Genomic DNA, 12,495 nt, shown 5'->3' with positions numbered 1-12,495 from the left:
TAAAAAAATTTTGCATTCGTACAATTGTTCCAATTTATATGTTTCATCTCTCAGATTCTTTCTCTTTTTTCAATCATCTAATTTTCTAGCATGTTGCTGAATCTGAGTTTAACTTAATTTAAAAATCTGAAACTGAGCGTGCAGTTTGTTATTCTGATATACAAGAGGAAATTAATTTGGTCAGTGCTGCATACAGAAATTGAACCAGCACAAAAAGTTAACAGAACAGAAAATCAATAAAGTAATAAAAAGAATCATCAGAAGGACTGTGCTCTGATTTACTGCAGCACACAGGTCGACCTGTGAGACAGAGTGTAAAAAGAGGACTGATAACAAACAACATGCAAGGTCCAGTTAGAGTTTTTGACTGTAGCTGTCGTTCAGAACAAGACGTGTCAAGACTGAAAGTTGAAAGTTTCATTTCCATGAAGATCTGCTGATTAAGATTGTGTGATGAAGCTCTGCAGTCGAAACCTGACTCTCAACTATGTGTTTTTCCACTGAACCTGTCTCTGGCCCAGATTGTTTTCCTTGAAACTCCTGTTGTGGACTAAATGGAACATCATAAAAATAACTGTTGGATTAGTTGTGAGTCCTCTTCTCCAGGCTGGCAACGATATGCAGCTACAATCTAATGGGATTTAGGATATCATCTAAATTCATATAAAGACAGATGAACATCGCTTCACATTCATCAGTGCTCTGCTCTGGAAACTGAGCTGTGTCTGCTGCTGTCAAGGTCTGTAGTGCCTTGCTCAGGAGCCCCAACAGTGTTGTTGTTTTTTCTATTGTATTCACACACTGAATGGAGAAGAATTAGATAAACAATCTCAAATGCAGCCAAATTATTCAAGTTTAATTTCATAAAGCTTCTTTGATGGAATATTTTAGTTTATTTTTGAGCTGGGAAATTGAAAGTTTAACACATCGCTCATGCAGCTTTTAAACACGTCGCTGCTGCCTATGTGGTGTTTTGAACCTTCAATAGTTACTAGTAAAATAAATTCTACAGTATACAGAAAAACCACTGCATTACTGGAACTGTAATCAAAAACTGTTTGAACACATTAACAGCACATCAAAATAAAACCAGTCTTAATATGTTAAGATGATTTACATAAATGGGTCATAGATCGTATTCTGACAGCTGTAAGTGACATGATCAGTGTGTTCTGAAACTGAGAATAAATGTGTTTGTTATGACACCACACGTCTGAATGCAGCTCAACTAGCTTTGATTATCTGGGTCAAACTCAAGTTCTGACATCAAAGTCATAAACGTCTTGTGAAGATCAACCAAACAGTAAAATAAGATAAGATACAATTTGGCTGTTTTCAGAAGAAGCACGTCTGATTTCCTTTTATTGCTTTCTCTTGTTAATGGACAATAAAGGCTTTCTATAACAGTCCACCATAACACAACACAACACAACTTAACATAGCAAATCATTACATCACATGACATGACAACATGATTTGACAAAACATAATAACATAACATATAGCATGACCTATGAGCATGACATACAATATAACACAACGTAACTTAATATAACAAAACAACAACATAACGTAACAACTTAGCAAAAGATAACAGCTCATAACAACGTAACAATGTGCACGACAAACGTTAACAATTACAGGCTACATAATGTAAGAGATAAAATTGTGGTTTAAAAGTAGAATTTAAATCACTTGACAATCATTTTATGTTTATTTCACAGGCAGTTTTATTGTTTGGTAAAAACATTGAAGAATTAGTTTCAACTGGACATCAACTCTCACACAACAACACATTAACGCTCATTCGATCATTTATTATGAAACTATAATAACTACGCTTTGGTTACAACAGCGCCACCAACCGCTCGAGCGCTGAAACCCACAGGAAACAGTTTGACGTAACCAGAATTCCAAGATGGCGGCGTTGGTCGGTGAGTGATGTTTTGAGCTAAAAGACTCGTTTTTAATCAACGTGTCTTTGTTTCCAGACTCACGTTGTCCACACAGCAGAGACATCACACACGTGACCATGCATCTGTCGGTGCTTCGGCTCTTTCCGGGTTCGGATCAGGAACTTTTAGTGAATGTGCACGCTGACCTTGCTGCGTCTGCGTTAGCATAGCGGCTAACCAGGTTAGCTAACGCGAACTGTGATGTTAGCAGGATCGTTAGCGGAACATATTTAACGACGTCCGTGTGTTTAATCATCGCAGAGTCTCTGTCGCTCATTTGTTTAACCTTCCTTGTTCGTGGATTAATAAACGAGATGAGTTTGTTCCAGTGTGAGCCATCGGCAAAGAACACCTCGTCAAACCAAACTCCTCTTTGAAACCGACAGTTTTAGTGTCATTACCCGTATCTACAAACATTATGATCATTGAAGTATCAATTAACTGCTTTTATAAATACATTAGGCTCTAATCCATAATTCGGCACACATTAAACACACAATGCAACTCGTGTTACCGTTAGAATGAGTCCATATCAAACATTGATCATAGTGTGGACAATGTTAGGAGGTATGATGCTGCATCATTCGATCATGAATTCATAGATTATTCAGGCAACAGCAGTTTGTGGTGGATTTACCGTAATGATTGAGGCTTGTTGTCTGTTTACATTGACACGTCTGAGGCTTCTTAAAATGACCAAACTTTGTAAAAGTGTTTACATGATGTAATCCCACAGGCAGTCAAATGTTGGCTTTTATTCAAGCAAAGTAATGGAATGATTTATATCACACATGAATCCATTGTCCAAAGAAAATCACCACTTGGGAAAAAAAATACTAAGCAAAATATCTAAAATCCTCAGTTCTCTATTATTATTATTATTATTATGATGATGATGATGATGATGATGTTTTCCTCAGTTTGTTTGTTTTTGTTTTGCAGCGCCTCGCCTCGCCTTGTTTGGCTCCTTCTCAACAAGGTAAGAACCCACTAATCCTGTTCCATGTTTCATAACGTAATTAATCCAGCTCAGTCCTTTTGGTCCTGTAACTGCTTCACTAACATGATCCATGGCAGGGTTTGGGTTTATTCATCTTTTATATTAGTGCTACTTTCATTCAGTGGCAAATGCAGGCTTCAACATTCTCTGAAAATTAGATGTGTTTACTGACCACAGTTACAGATGATACAGTTTGTTCCACATCTGACACATCATCATGTTACCAATTCACCCAAATTGAGTTTATCAGTTTACTGTGATGATGTCGGTCGATGTCCCACTGAAGGACATTTCTAAATAAAGCTGTTCCAATCAAAAGTTAGTGCTGAAACATTTGCTGTTGAAGCATCAAGTTCAGGAGGCTAAGACAAACCCAACATCTTTCAAAATAAAGTATGATCTGTGTATATAATTCTGTTGGTGCTTTTTATTCTTTTATTAAGTGTTTTAAAATATAAATATGCTATATATAATAGTTTCATCTCTTTCTTGTCATCATTTGTAATTTCCTTCTCTGACCTGCTCTCGATCCAACAGACCTTTCTCAGTGTTTGCTGTTCAACAGAAGAGTCTGCACAGCGGGGCTAAAAATGAGAAAACCTGCACGAGGTGAGATTTCCAAAGCTGCTGTGGTGTAAATATTAGAATGAAGAACAACAGACATCCTGTAAACACTCTGCACACGGTAAAGCTGTCCTTCTGTTGCAGTGTGGTTCCAGTCAGAGAGAAGAGCACGGCAGTGGCAGCAGCCAAACCAGCGTCTGTAGCCAGCAGCAAGGGGGAGTATGTTATCACCAAGCTGGATGATCTGATTAACTGGGCACGCAGGGTGAGTCGGTTAGCTGCCGGTTAACATCCAGCATGTGTGGAGTAGATGAATGAATGTCTGGATCCTTGTTTGTTCTTTTTCTAGAGACGTGAGATGTGAATCTAGCATGACATACGATACAGTTTGGTCTAAAATATCACATGGTTGGTGTCTTTCACTTGAATGAACATTGTTTGATCTTTCAGTCATGTGTAGGTTCATCTTTTCTGAGCTTGTTATTTAAGTCAACCTTATAGCTGCTCAGTTTCCTTGATTTTACAGTTTATTTACTAGAAACTGTTGAACAACCTCTAATTAAGGCAATAATAGTTAAGGCAGCTAAACATGACTCATTATGTTAAACTTCATTGGACAGTTAGTCATCACTGGGGCCTGACAGTCACAATTTTAATTATCAAGTCGTCAAAATGCAGATTGAGAGACAACAACAGGCTTGAATGAAAATTAGTCACATTCACAGTGTGTGAGCTTATCGTCGCTGTGTTTCCCCCTCAGAGCTCTCTGTGGCCTATGACCTTTGGGCTGGCATGTTGCGCGGTGGAGATGATGCACATGGCAGCACCCCGTTATGACATGGACCGCTTCGGAGTCGTGTTCAGAGCAAGCCCCCGGCAGGCTGACGTCATGATCGTGGCAGGAACGCTGACCAATAAGATGGCTCCGGCTCTGCGGAAGGTGAGAGTAGTGAAAGAGTGGGACGTAACGTCAGTGAAGGTAGTTGTGTGTGATCTCTGAAACAGAGGAAGAACCTGTTCTTTTTTTTTCTCTCTCTCTGCTCAGAGACATAGTGGGTAACAAGTGCTCTGTCATTCAGATGTTTCTGTTTGAGAGCACTGAGGACAGTATATCCGTGTAAATGCTGACTGGATTATAACCCATCTGTTGGTGGATCTGTAGAGTTGAATGCAGCCTTCCTCGAGCTCTGAGGAAAGATTAGTTCTTAGTCAGAGTTTATGTAACAGCGACTGAACTGTCTCCCTTACAGGTGTATGATCAGATGCCTGAGCCCAGATACGTCATTTCTATGGGAAGGTGAGTTACTTCCAGAGGAGATATATATATATATACATATATATACATATATAATGTACAACAATGTTTTGAATCTTGACTAACATTTGCTACATTTCTGTTGCACTGAAATACTCGAGCTTGAAATATTATATATGAAAGTTTTACAAAGTATTAGTTTAGTCATTAACTAATGCAAATCATGTTTAATTCCTATTATATGAGTTGAGGGTTATGGTCTAAACCATAAACCTAAAGAAATGTCCTGGTGTCTCTCTCTCAGCTGTGCTAATGGAGGAGGCTACTACCACTACTCCTACGCTGTCGTCAGAGGCTGCGACAGAATCGTACCAGTGGATATTTATGTTCCAGGTAAACTTAACAGCATAATGTGGAAATCATGACTTCTCACACATGGTAGCTCTGGTCACTAGTTAAGGAAAAGTAGTTGTACTTTTGACAGTAGAGATGATATTTATAGTAACAGTAGTAATTATTATAAATGCACTAGTTCTTTTTTTTGGTTGCTGTGATGTATTATATTTAATAGCAGTATTACCCCATATACTTATATTATTATTATGGTTAAAATCTGAGTGAATCTGTTTTCATCCCGCCTGTCCTCAGGTTGTCCTCCCACTGCAGAGGCTCTCCTCTATGGGACTTTACAGCTGCAGAAGAAAATCAAACGTGAGAAGAAGATGAGGATCTGGTATCGGAAGTGAATGTGTAAATTCTATGAGTGTATCTTCTATGTAAATGTTGTATTTCTGGTTTCATCTGGAGCTCAGCTCCTCCTTCACGTAGCGCTGCAAGAACTAACTTCAATTAAATCATTGTTGTAATTTAGAGACAGTTCATTGAATATAATTTTCAATAAAGTGGGCTTACATGAAAATGGATCGGAACATCTGTTGTGTCAATAAGGTCCAGTTTAGGATTTGAGGGAGTGTATCAGCACAAATTTAATATAATATTTATAATTATGTTTTTTATTAGTTGATAATCATTTGAAACTTAAAGCCTTGTAAGATGACCCCTTCATCTTTCTCAGAGTCAGCCCAGTAAAAAACAAACCGAACACTGACTGTTTCCTGAAGGCCAGCGTAGGTTCTCCTTACTGCTTTAAGGAGCAGGGTGAGGTGAGGAGGGTCTAGTTTGTTGCAGTATGTAACCTCACCCTCAACCTTTAAATACTGTGACCAGAAGAGTCAAGTTTGCGCCACTAGGTGGCTCCTGTGACCAACTCTGACCTCGACAGCTCTGTGTCCACATTCAGCAGTGATCAGATGTAACATTCACTGAGGTCCTCAAATGCCAGGTATTCAAATGAGAGGTGTATTTCTGTGAACTATATTATGTGGAATTTGTACATTATGTATCCTGCATTAGCTCTTCAGTATATGTGGCTACAAATATCAACTATATATATATATATACACTTACTACTACTCCATATTGACTCTTATTTAGAGTTGCTCTTATGCAGCTTAGTGTAAATCAACATAAAAACACTGCAACAGCAAAGTATTTGTGTGGGAGACTTTCTGGTTGTGCCGGTTCTGAACAGGTTCTAAAACACTGTTATTGGAGTTCTCTCACATAAAAGGTGCAGCACGACGTCTGCTCTCCATAAAGCAGGGATCAATCAAAAAATACTATTTTCTGTGTTTCCAGTAGTTTTAGACTGAGGAGTCAAATTTCTGAGTGAGACAGGTAAAGGTTACTGCCTCAGAACTGCAATACAACAATTCACAATACTGGTGCCAGTCTATCAGTATATCACAGAAGACTATATACCACCAAAATCCCAACCCTACAGATGACTTTAGAAGGAGAACACTGGTGGCTGAACAGTTTTCATTATTCAGTCCCCTGAACTGTCAGAAACTAGAGTGAATTCAAATTTCCCAATGAGTCACCCTGACAACCATTGGACCAACAACCCGAAAAACCCAGTTACTCAGTTTCATGCTTCATGTGAAGAAAAACAACAAATCATCACATTTGAGAGGCTGAAACCAGAAAATATTTTGATTATTTTTTTTTTGCTTAAAAACAACTGACTGATTATTTGCAGTTCTAGTCTCTTGCGTTTGCCTCTTCATGTTTCTCTGAGTGCGACGTCTCACTTCCTAAAATAAAAGGGTCACATGCTCAGGGTTCAGATCCGAGCAGCTGTTGTAGTTTCCCTCTTTACTGCAGCTGAGTGTTGCATCATCCATCTAATGATTAATGTGTCCTCACCAGGTGGCAACTTGTGCCCACGTGTTCAGATAACATGCAGCTTTATCTGCAGCCATAAATGAAGATACTGTCCTGTTTCCACCTCGCTAAACAAAAACACACAAACATACTGTTTTAAATGGAACAAATGAAACCAAGGCATTACACATTGTTTCAGTTGTCGAATTCTCAGTTTACTGGTGTCTCATAAAAATCTTTGAAATTAAAGATTTTTGCCAGTTCAGAATTTGGCAGGTTTTCGGAGGAAATTCATACATTTTATTGTAAATTGTGAAAAATGGACATTTCATTTGGGAAACCACACCTCTGATTTATCATTTTGTCGTCACATTTTGTCTGGAGTTGCGTGATTCTGCACAGTTTAACCGTGAACATAGAGAAGAGACTAAACTTTCTGAGGTGCATAACAACGCCTGCATTGAAACATGTAGTGATAAATCTGCAGCTTGGTTACGCATGACACATTTCTTGGTGCTTTCAGTCTGCTGTGGTTTCATATTTGTTACTGTGAATAATAAACTTTATCAAGGTAGAGATGAACAAATGAAATCAATAAGATACAGGCTGGAAGTATGAAACTGATAATACATGCATAAAATACAACCACCTCTGAAAAGAGTTGGGAGGGACTTGGCTTTATTGAGAAATGTCAGTGAAAAACAGTGTGAGGTCAGGAGGTTCAGCTGAGGAGGCACATGAGTTAAAAAATGAGTATGTTCAGACTTTACTCCTTGACAATGGTGGGAGTGATCATCTTATTGAAGGAGTAGTATTTGCATTCACTGGGGGGGGCGATGTCCATGGTGGTGGTGCTAATCTTCTCCTTCTTGAATCCAGCCTTGAGCAGATGAGGCACCTGAGTCTCCTGTAAATCATTGACAGACAGAGTTGATCGGTTTGAGGCGGCTCACAGCTTTATCAACCTGGTCCAGTTTATCATTAGCCTTGAAATGATTGCTGCACATTATTTAATTTGCACTCAAGTCACCCAACATGTGCACTTAGTACTGTGGCTGATGAATACAGTCATGACACAAATCAATCACATTTCTAACAGTTCTGTTGAAACACATGTCGCAGGACAGAGAGAATAATCCCACTGTAGATCCACTTCAAACTACTCCAGGGATTAGGTGATTATTTTGATATCACTTCTCAGTATCACTTCTCAGTCGTCTGTGGTGCAAGTACTTTATTTCTTGCACCACAGACGACTAAAACTGAAATCAAACTAGTTACATCTCTCTCAGGGTTAGCAAGTATTTAAAGCAGCACTAGAGCTGCTTCCAGTCAGGCACACAATTTCCAGAGTGACATTTTCCTTTGTGAACGTGTCTGATCCGTGTCTACTGCGGTTAATGCTCATGTATTGTCATGTCTCAAAACGGCTGGTACGTAAAGGTTTTAACAGGTTCAGCAGGATTGTTAGTGAGGAGGACGAACCTCGAACATCTTTTCAATGTTGTCGTATTTGGTCTTGAGCAGCTCGCCCCAGGAGGTCAGGTTGCAGTAGGTGAGGATGCCGCCGGGTTTCAGCATCCTGTGAGCGTGAGCCTGCAGCAGAACACACACATCAGCAAAACAATCAATAATCAATCCTTCAAGTCCCATTGAGATATGACCTAAAGAAGACAAACTGGTGTGTGAACCAAATTTAACAAGATGTAATGTTATCACTGTTATACACTGTGTGTGTGTGTGTTCTGAGAGCTGCCAAAACCAAAGACTGATGCCAATATCTTGACATTAAAGTCTTTTCTGTTGTCTATTGATACTGTGCATGTTTTGTTTTTGTGTGTTCATACATGTCATGTTTTGTACCAATATTCATTTACATTTAATCCAGTTTTCCAGTCCTCTGCGGTCACAGTGGAATGATTTACAGAAATGTCCATGTATCGATGACATTCTTCCTGCCTTTAGATTATTGGTGCTTTGTTTGTAGAAGTCAATTGAAATAAATCATTTTAGTTATAAAATATATGAAAATATTAAAGCATGTGAACAATCTCCGAAGAGGCTGACGAGGCCTCAGACTGCAGAGGGTTCATCTTATGTGTGTAACTTCCTGTGTGTCGTGTGTAGATTTGAACTACTCACCTTGATGAAGTCGAACTGGTGAGTGTGCCACGTGTCCTCTGACAGAGGGTATGTGTCGTACAGGATACCTGAGAGAGCAGAGACCCAGTGTTAGAACTACATATAAAACAAGGTATGTTTTTGTTTTTATCGCAGTGAATCTGAAAATGCCTCGAGCTGCACCCATCTGTCCCTCTAACTCGAGAACATGGATGATACATCTTCACACTGTGTTGTCAGGGTGACGTGATGACAACTTCATGGGATGTTTCATTTGTGTTATTGCTAAATAAAGGTCAGCCAGACAGATTTTCAAACTGTAAAGCCAAAAATGTGCATAAAGTAAAACAGTAATCTGCATATCTCCACAAGTTCTTACCATCGAAGTGGTTGTCTGGCAGGGTAGGGGCAACGTCTTCCCAAAGACCCTTCAGAGGGACGACCTGCAGTAACAAAAACACCAGCTCCATTAATTAGCATCTTCACACTCGAGGACAAGAACAGAAAACACTCTGGAAACAAGCAGTTACACCAGATTTCAACCAACACAGGCAGATATTATTATTTGATTGGTCAGGGCCCACGGACCTTATGTGGCTGAGATTTGGCCCAGTTCTCCAGTCTGGCGAAGACACCATCGTTACACTCGATGATCCAGTGCTCCTCGATGGGGAAAGACTCGATTTTAGTGGCGGCGATGGCCATGCCGAAACCGATCTCCAGAACTCGACCACCTAAAATACAGATCAGAGCCGAAACAAAAATCAGCAGGTTTTCAGAGTCAGAATATCTTTCTACTTTCTGTTTGTTACAAACTTGTACAACTGTTACTGTTACATGTCTGTGGCATTTTTTGTCCATTAAAAGTTCAGCGTCCAGTATATCAGCAAATACAAATACGATATGGTTTGGTTCAAAGTTGATCTGGTTCCAGTGCTACAATCACACTGAGACTGGTGGACAACAGCAGCATTATTTTTGAGCTATTGACTGGATGTATTGCTTTTGATATTACAGTGACTTTTACGAGTTCAAGTTTTCTCCCTTTGCTGAGTGAGAGAAAGCCAGTTGTTTGCAATCTGGTTGAACCGAAAGGCCAAAGTTTTTAATTTGCTTAGAGGCATAAGAATAGATGAGGTTAAAAGGTTATTAATTTTTACTTCAAGCCTCTATATTGATTTATTGGGCCTATAATCAGCTGCACACTCTAATAGTCACGTTTTAAATGTATTCATTTTAGTAAGAAGCACAAAGTGAAAATATGATATTTCACATAAAGTTTTCACATAAAGTTTACATCCTCAGTGTGCAAAATAACTTTTTTCGCACTAAGAGTGTCCAGAATGTATTGTGGAAAAAGAATTTTTTTTTTTTTTTTTTAAATACTACACACATATCAATGTAAAAAACAAATTGCAGGTGAAATGTGCATTTTTGCAATGTTGTGCAGGCAGTTTTTGGTGCACACGCCTGTTCTCTTCCTGTACGTCTGCAGGGGTAAGTGTGGATCAGTCTATTTTCACATTACGAGCAGATGAGACGTTTCCCCCCCTACAGATTTCTATGGAGTAGTGAAACAGCTGCTCTCAGCTCCACCATGGCCCTCACACTGCTCACACGTGTCCTCAACACAGTTCAGCATGAAATAGCAGAGGAAGCCTGATAATGTGCAAACACTCAAAAAATACTTTATGGTCCCCAAGGGAAATGTATTATTGTTATTATTTTTTATTTTATTTATATTATTATATTTTTTTATATATATATATATATATATATGTGTGTGTGTGTGTGTACATAAGTGTTATATGTATTGATATATACATACACAAATGCACATCAGAGATTGCTTGTGTGATCTTTCAACAGTGTATAAAGTAGACCAAAGTATGATAGCAGTTAAAATTTGTGATTCAACATTATTAATTTATTCTCCTCGTACTTTTGTGTTTCCTTCACTGCAGATGAACTAGATGCACACTCATCCAACAGTGAGGTTCAACGTTTTTAATGCATAACTCATTTTAATTTTGTATTTGCATTCATATTGTTTCATGATTTATATGAATGGCATACAGCTGTTTGCAAAATGACCATGAGTCACTTATAACTGTGAATCACATTGACATGTTGTTGTAAATGCAAATCTTCAAAAACAAAAAAAAGTGCAGCATATGAGCCTATTTTCGGACACAGTATCCAAAAAGCGCGTCCGATAATGGATGCAGTCCGTCAACCCGCTCGCATTACCTTTTGAGGCTGCGACGGTGGCCAGAGAGTGCATGTACGGGGTCTCCCAGCGCTCCATGACGGGCTTTCCCATGATCTCCAGGTGCGTGTCGGCCTCGTTGTATCCGGCGCTCGCGTCGTGCCATGCTTCCTTACAGTCCTCCCCCTGGGAGAAGATGGGCTGGGCGGCGGAGGTCATGCTGAGCGGTGGGTGGAGGAGTGTCGGCCTGTGGAGACAGAAGACGGAGAGACTCCAGAGGAGGAGGCCGCTGGTTATAAGAGACTCAGAGCTGCTGACACAGCGAGACTCCGCCAGCCCACCGAGTGAGCCTCTGCAGGCAGGAGGCCTCACTCTGCTGAGTTAAAGCTCAGCCAATCCTGCAGAGTTGGATCAAAGGATCCATCCTGTCAATCAAGTCCTGGAAATGTTTCAACGCCTTTGATTTTGTGTTGAGGAAAACTTAACAACATTAAAGGGGTAGTTCACCCAAAAATGAAACATCACTCATTATCTACTCACCACTATGCAGATGGAGGCATACTGCTCCTGTGGTGTCATCCAAGTGCCTGTAAACCCTGACATTCAAATTCAGCTTGAAACAAGGTCATTTACACTGTGTTTTTAGCCTAAATGTCTTCTGTCCTCCGGAGCCACGTTCGTGTAAATGACGCTGTTTCGAGTCGTATTTGAATGTCGGGGCTTATGGACACTTGGATGAACCCACAGGAGCAGTATGGAGGCATTTTATGTTTGTTTCTGTAGTTTTTTATGTCTGAAAAAGTTCCTCCAATTGTATTGGATTTGGCTGCAACGCTGTTTACCCCTGAAACTCCTGAAAGTGTTTTGTGGACTCAAACACTTCACCCACCCCTCCATCGGCAGAGTGGTGAGTAGATAGTGAGTGAATTTTTATTTTGGGGTGAACTATTGGTTAAATATGATGTGAGTAGCGCTTAAAGGTATAGTTGGGCCTTTTGACTGTGTACTATGTTGTGTACTTATGTCACTTGAGTACTTGAATATGTTGCATACTTATATGTTCTGTCTACTTGTACAGGATTAGAGAAAATGGCATTTCATTCCCATCTGTGTCTTTGACTTTGACTTTAATACTTTGTTGTGGTCAATGCGATACTGTTGTAAG

The 12,495-nt window shown here is 39.6% G+C and overlaps 2 protein-coding genes across 2 annotated transcripts; one reads left to right on the top strand and one right to left on the bottom strand.

Annotated features, from left to right (window-relative positions):
- The first annotated feature begins 1,829 nt into the window (after positions 1-1,829).
- Positions 1,830-5,693, top strand: ndufs7 (NADH:ubiquinone oxidoreductase core subunit S7). Its single transcript, XM_020098308.2, has 8 exons — positions 1,830-1,934; positions 2,898-2,934; positions 3,493-3,564; positions 3,664-3,784; positions 4,280-4,459; positions 4,770-4,816; positions 5,079-5,167; positions 5,423-5,693. The coding sequence occupies exons 1-8, from the start codon at positions 1,919-1,921 to the stop codon at positions 5,518-5,520; spliced, it is 660 nt and encodes a 219-aa protein (XP_019953867.1). The 5' UTR covers positions 1,830-1,918; the 3' UTR covers positions 5,521-5,693.
- Positions 5,694-7,661: 1,968 nt separating this feature from the next.
- gamt (guanidinoacetate N-methyltransferase) lies at positions 7,662-11,671 on the bottom strand. Its single transcript, XM_020098275.2, has 6 exons — positions 11,372-11,671; positions 9,710-9,855; positions 9,501-9,564; positions 9,143-9,210; positions 8,486-8,596; positions 7,662-7,907 (listed from the first exon to the last, which is right to left on the bottom strand). Exons 1-6 carry the CDS (start codon positions 11,547-11,549, stop codon positions 7,767-7,769), a joined length of 708 nt encoding a protein of 235 aa, XP_019953834.1. The 5' UTR covers positions 11,550-11,671; the 3' UTR covers positions 7,662-7,766.
- Positions 11,672-12,495: the final 824 nt, after the last annotated feature.

The sequence above is a fragment of the Paralichthys olivaceus genome, chromosome 3 (assembly GCF_024713975.1).
Source record: "Paralichthys olivaceus isolate ysfri-2021 chromosome 3, ASM2471397v2, whole genome shotgun sequence".
NCBI classification, from domain to species: Eukaryota; Metazoa; Chordata; class Actinopteri; order Pleuronectiformes; family Paralichthyidae; genus Paralichthys; species Paralichthys olivaceus.
The sequence above is the reverse complement of the archived record's forward strand: the minus strand, read 5'-3'. Positions and strand labels throughout refer to the sequence as shown.

Excerpts from the sequence above, each read along its gene's own strand:
- ndufs7 (XM_020098308.2), top strand. Across the intron at positions 2,935-3,492 it reads TTTGGCTCCTTCTCAACAAG|ACCTTTCTCAGTGTTTGCTG; the intron begins GTAAGAACCCAC and ends TCGATCCAACAG. Across the intron at positions 3,785-4,279 it reads TGATTAACTGGGCACGCAGG|AGCTCTCTGTGGCCTATGAC; the intron begins GTGAGTCGGTTA and ends TTTCCCCCTCAG.
- gamt (XM_020098275.2), bottom strand. The coding sequence starts at position 11,549 with ATGACCTCCGCCGCCCAGCCCATCTTCTCCCAGGGGGAGGACTGTAAG. Across the intron at positions 8,597-9,142 it reads ACCAGTTCGACTTCATCAAG|GCTCACGCTCACAGGATGCT; the intron begins GTGAGTAGTTCA and ends GTTCTGCTGCAG. Across the intron at positions 7,908-8,485 it reads ACATTGAAAAGATGTTCGAG|GAGACTCAGGTGCCTCATCT; the intron begins GTTCGTCCTCCT and ends AATGATTTACAG.